The sequence below is a fragment of the Pinus tabuliformis genome, chromosome 7 (genome assembly GCF_031772625.1).
Source record: "Pinus tabuliformis cultivar Carrire ecotype Pingquan chromosome 7, CPIR1, whole genome shotgun sequence".
NCBI classification, from domain to species: domain Eukaryota; kingdom Viridiplantae; phylum Streptophyta; class Pinopsida; order Pinales; family Pinaceae; genus Pinus; species Pinus tabuliformis.
Genome location: NC_142293.1, coordinates 8,405,294 through 8,410,215, shown reverse-complemented (window position 1 = coordinate 8,410,215; position 4,922 = coordinate 8,405,294). Strand labels below are relative to the sequence as shown.

At 37.9% G+C, this 4,922-nt stretch overlaps 1 protein-coding gene across 1 annotated transcript; it reads left to right on the top strand.

Moving 5' to 3' along the window:
* Positions 1–1,071: 1,071 nt before the first annotated feature.
* Positions 1,072–2,013, top strand: LOC149244870 (CEN-like protein 1). The gene is made up of 4 exons (XM_089436324.1): positions 1,072–1,284; positions 1,402–1,445; positions 1,539–1,576; positions 1,694–2,013. Exons 1-4 carry the CDS (start codon positions 1,072–1,074, stop codon positions 2,011–2,013), a joined length of 615 nt encoding a protein of 204 aa, XP_089292450.1.
* The last annotated feature ends 2,909 nt before the right edge of the window (positions 2,014–4,922 follow it).

Here is a 4,922-nt window from a genome sequence, read left to right as displayed (position 1 = left end):
CAAAAGAAAATCTCAATGAAGAATCCTTTAGGGCCTAGGTGCAGAGTAACATCTCCTTTAGGTTTCCACTTCGCTGCAATCCAACCATATAGGGCTTTTTCGGTCAGCTAGAACCCTATAAATTTCCCAATGAGAACATGATCTCTCATATATTGGATTAGTTCTTCTATTTTCTGTCCTCCCATTCTGGGTGATCTGTTGCTATTGGTTTGCAAGTAGTAGAGAAGACCTTAGGAGCTCCTTTCTTGTTTGTCCTTAGGTCCCGGTATTCCTTCTGTCATGGTCAGGTCCTCATGCTTTGGAGGAGGGCGCCCATGTGAATGTCCATTCGCCTTTGATCTGTCAGTGAACAACTGAGTAGAGCAAGAGGGCAGGTCAGTGATGGCTTTCTGAACTGAGCATACTGGGCCATCTGAGATGTGGTGAGAACCCTAGCAGTCCAGTTCTTCTCTTCCCAGCGCTTTCTTCTCTGAGAACCCTAGCAGTCCGGGTATTCCTTTTGTCTTGTATCCCTGACTGCATGTTTCAGTGTGCTCATTCCGTCACGGGATCTCCTTGTTTATCACTTCCTCATTAACTGTTTGTCACTTGCTCATTAACAGAACCAAAAAGAATGGTCCTTTCAGGTCCTTGCTGTGGGTTACTTGCTTTGGGGGAGGGCCTTGACGCCCCTGGAATGTCCATTAGCCTTTGATCTGTCACTGAACAACTGAGTAGAGCAAGAGGTTTGGCTTTCTGACTGCGCGGTCTGAGCAGACTGCGTGGTCTGCGGGCTTTATTAATTATTTTTTTGGAAAATATATATACAATTTCTCATTCCATATATTATAAATAAATCACACAACACCCCATATTTTTCATTAAATTATTTAATAACAACTTATTATTATTATATTATTTCTTCCTTACATTTATTACCTATTTATTCCTAAATCTAAATTATGAATTACATGGTTTCTCCGTATAATCCCTTGATTGCTTTTTATATACAACAAAAATATACTAATAACCACAAAGATTTAATAATTGTCCTTTGTCTTCGTGATTGGTGATCTTCCAGTTGGACAAACGATGGAGAACATGAAGCGAAAGCTAGAGGAATACTGTGTAATTGAATGCATCGTCGACCCTTTCGATCCCCTTTTGGAGTTTACTTTGTGCTACAAGAATAAGCAAATAAAATTCGGTGAAAAAGCTGTAACACACTTGGAAATTGAAGAGAGACCTATCAGTATTAAACACAAGACTTATGAAAATTTCAGGGATCTTCACTCGGCAGTATTGGTAACCTAAACTTTGTTTCTGTTTCAATCCATATGTTGCACAATGATATTCAAATAATTATCTATATTTTGTCCAATTGAATCAATTAATAACTTGTTAATAAATTCACATTAACAGGTAATGACTGATCGTAACTGTCCTGGTGGAGAATATGTACAGTGGTATGCTATAATCCTCCACTCAACTTCTCCTTCATTATTTTGCACTTATAATCATTTCACAATAAAAGTATTAATCGTTATGTTGCTTTGCAGGTTAACCATGGTGAAAATAAATATGGATGCCGAAGAAGGTATGATATGTTTTGTTTTATTTGTATTTGTTTCACCTCAACATTTACATTCAAAGATTGAATCCCCCGGTAATGTAATGTTAACATACGTATGGTTTCGCTGTCTTGCAATATTAGTAATTTTAGAGGAGGAGATCTATTCGTATGAACCTCCGAGGACTGAAGCAGACACGCTAGTTGTCACCATATTCGACACCTCTATCGAGTCCAGACAGTCCGTCCTTGATTTGAAATCGAAGAAGAAGCGGGAAGACTTCCGTACAAGACGTTTTGGGGCTGACCATAAACTTGGACGCCCAGTTGCCGTCACGCTTTTCTATATGAACAATGGAGAAAATCGGGTACCACGTTATAAACGGCACAAGGACAGAAAGATGGCAGATAAAAAATATGGTCATCTGGTGCCTTTATTAGGCACATCTATAGACTCTGACTGATATGTTATTTAAAGATATAATGCTTTTGAACTTTAGTGAATATTTTCCATGTTATTGTTATATGGATATTCCTAGGTCGAACAATTTTTTTTTTTATGATGTTTTGAAGTGATTTGTTTCAATAAAAATGGAATAGTACCGTGATTATTTGAAACAGTGATTAGTGAAACAGTGATAAGCTATTATTTATGAAATTAGTTGTGTGTTGAAAAATCCATGTGTATTTTTTCTGGAAAAGAATTATATTTTAATTTAATAATAAAAAATTGTTCGGAAAAATGTATGATAGGTGTTTTTAGTTGACTCCATCTCATTTTTGTGATATGCCTATGCCTTTTCCATATGGATAGGTGTTTTTAGTTGACTCCATCTTATTTATCTGATATGCTTATTTTTTTTCCATACTATTGTCCATGAAACTGAATTGTAAGTTAATCTACTAATTTTATTTTTTAGTAGCAACAGTTTTTGTTTGTGTTGTGTGATTTCTTTCCCATTTTGATGAATTTAACAAAAAAAAATGAAATGTTTATACTTATTTGTTTTTTTAAATTTTATATATTGAAAAACATATTTTAAATAATATTGAATTACAATTTTACTAACCAAAAAATATTGATTCATTATAGTTGAATATTTGCATTGTGCTATACCATATACATACTAAGGACCATAAAAACCCTACTTAGTTGTTGAATAATTATATTGTTCTCTACCATGAAGAAACCATGACCCTTCGGCTGATGTGCTTTCATTTCTGCCAAATATTGCACAACTCGCCTATAATATATTAAATAACACAATAATAAGCCATTATCTTCTTCATAAATCTCATTATAGTTGAATATTTGCATTGTGCTACACCATGTACATACTATGGACCAAAGAAACCCTCATTAGTTGTTGAATAATTGTATTGTTCTCTACCATGGACCGAAGAAACCCTCATTTGTTGTTGAATAATTGTACAATTGTATTCTTCTCTACCACGGACCGAAGAAACCATCACCCTTTGCAGCTGATCTGCTTTCATTTCTGCCAGATATTGCAGAACTCGACTATAATATTTACCATGACGCAGCAAACAGTGGGGCGATTTATTGGTGAAAACAGCAGAATGATAGAGTGGCGTTTAAATGTCAGGGATGGGGTTTTCAAATATGCTTCGAATGCGTAAATGGATGGGGTTTTGAAATATTTCTATGATATCCCGTAAATGGAGCATCTCCTCTGGGAATTAATTACGCCAGCCTGACAGATTAATTCCCTAACACCGCCGCTGGTTTGGTGAAAGGAGGTATGGTTAAGTGCTGAGTGCAATTTGCATGAAGCTGCTGTAAATTTTGGAAAACATGTAGTGTGATTTTTGCAAATCATCCCATAGCTGAGTGTGCTCTACAGCGTTCAAAAGTAAATTGTGTGTAGCGTGGCCCTGTGTGAGGCTCACTATAACTGCTTGTGTGACGACTCCAAATCTGGAGGCGCCTACGATTTGTATCTATATCTAAATAGAAACCATCGGTAAAGTGGAAATTGATCTGCTATGTTTTGCCCATTGAATTTATTAGCTATCCATGGATTTGGTAAAGCGGAAATTGATCTGCTATGTTTTGCCCATTGAATTTATTAGCTATCCATCATTGTTACTGAGAACAACAACTCTGTTCAGAATATTTATATTCTCCCTCCACCTCAGATTTTTCAACATATTATTGTTTCAAGATATTATTGTTTCTCACTATGCAACTAACACCACCAGAAGAATGACATATGAACACCGGCTGCCGGAACAACTTAAATCACTTCGCTCTCTAACAAAGAATATACCCGATATATTAAATAATCTTGAGTAGACACGGAGAAAAGAAAAATGGCCTCTGCAACTCCCGCATGCAAAACCTCCTTTTGTGTGACCGGAGCAACAGGGTTTGTGGCCTCCTCGCTGGTCAAGCTCCTACTGCAACGGGCTCACACTGTCCACGCTACTGTGCATGTCCCAGGGAACGTAGCGAAGGTGCGGCATCTCCTGGACATTCCGGGCGCTGGGGAGAGGCTCAAAATCTTCAGTGCGGATCTGGTGGAAGAAGGCAGTTTCGATGCTGCCATATACCGTTGTGTTGGGAATTTTTTTTGTCAAAATCCCAAAAACACAATATAAAATGCACACAGAGAACAAAGCTCTGTTTCTCTCCAGGATTTTCACACAGCGGGAAGCAAAAAAAAATTATTTACCAGAACAGAATATTACACCCATAAACTAGGATCTGTATTCATTAAAATGAAAAGCTTGATACAATATTCTTCCTCTGCTGTTCAGAGGGATTTACAAAACAGTTCAACTCTATTCATTCAAATTCAAACTCATTCTACGCTGCTGCGTATTACAAACATACACTTGCGCTGCTGCGCTTCTACTCACACACACACACCTCTACTGTCTTCCTCAACACGACATCAACTATATTTACATTCAAAATCTGAATGGTTTTAATGAACAAAAATGGAGTCCCATACTGGGAACTGTTCGAGGCTGTCCTCCTCGTCCTTGGCTGAATTGAGCATTAACTGTGGTCGCTGGGAATTCAATGTGCAGGAGATTGAACGCAACCTGCTTCCTTCTCGGCCATGCTGTAAATTGAAAGCTTCTACCTGCTACGTTGTACTGTTCCATGCTCACTTTAACTCCTCCGCGCCAAATCTCTGTTTCTCCATATATTTGAAAACATATGCAAAACACTGCTAAATCATGAAAGGATGGCCTTGGGCGGATTTCAAATATTATACAGTTTGGCTCCGGAAACCCATCGGGTCCGCTCCATCGCATCGCTACAAAACTCATGTTAAAGACTCCGACCCTATGACATTGCCGATAGCGATGTGCCGATAGCAATATCGGCGATCGCTCATCG

Bases quoted from the DNA above. Each gene is read 5' to 3' on its own strand.
- LOC149244870 (XM_089436324.1), top strand. From the start codon at position 1,072: ATGGAGAACATGAAGCGAAAGCTAGAGGAATACTGTGTAATTGAATGC. The intron at 1,446-1,538 runs GTATGCTATAAT...GTTGCTTTGCAG, and splicing joins GGTGGAGAATATGTACAGTG to GTTAACCATGGTGAAAATAA. The intron at 1,577-1,693 runs GTATGATATGTT...TTGCAATATTAG, and splicing joins AAATATGGATGCCGAAGAAG to TAATTTTAGAGGAGGAGATC.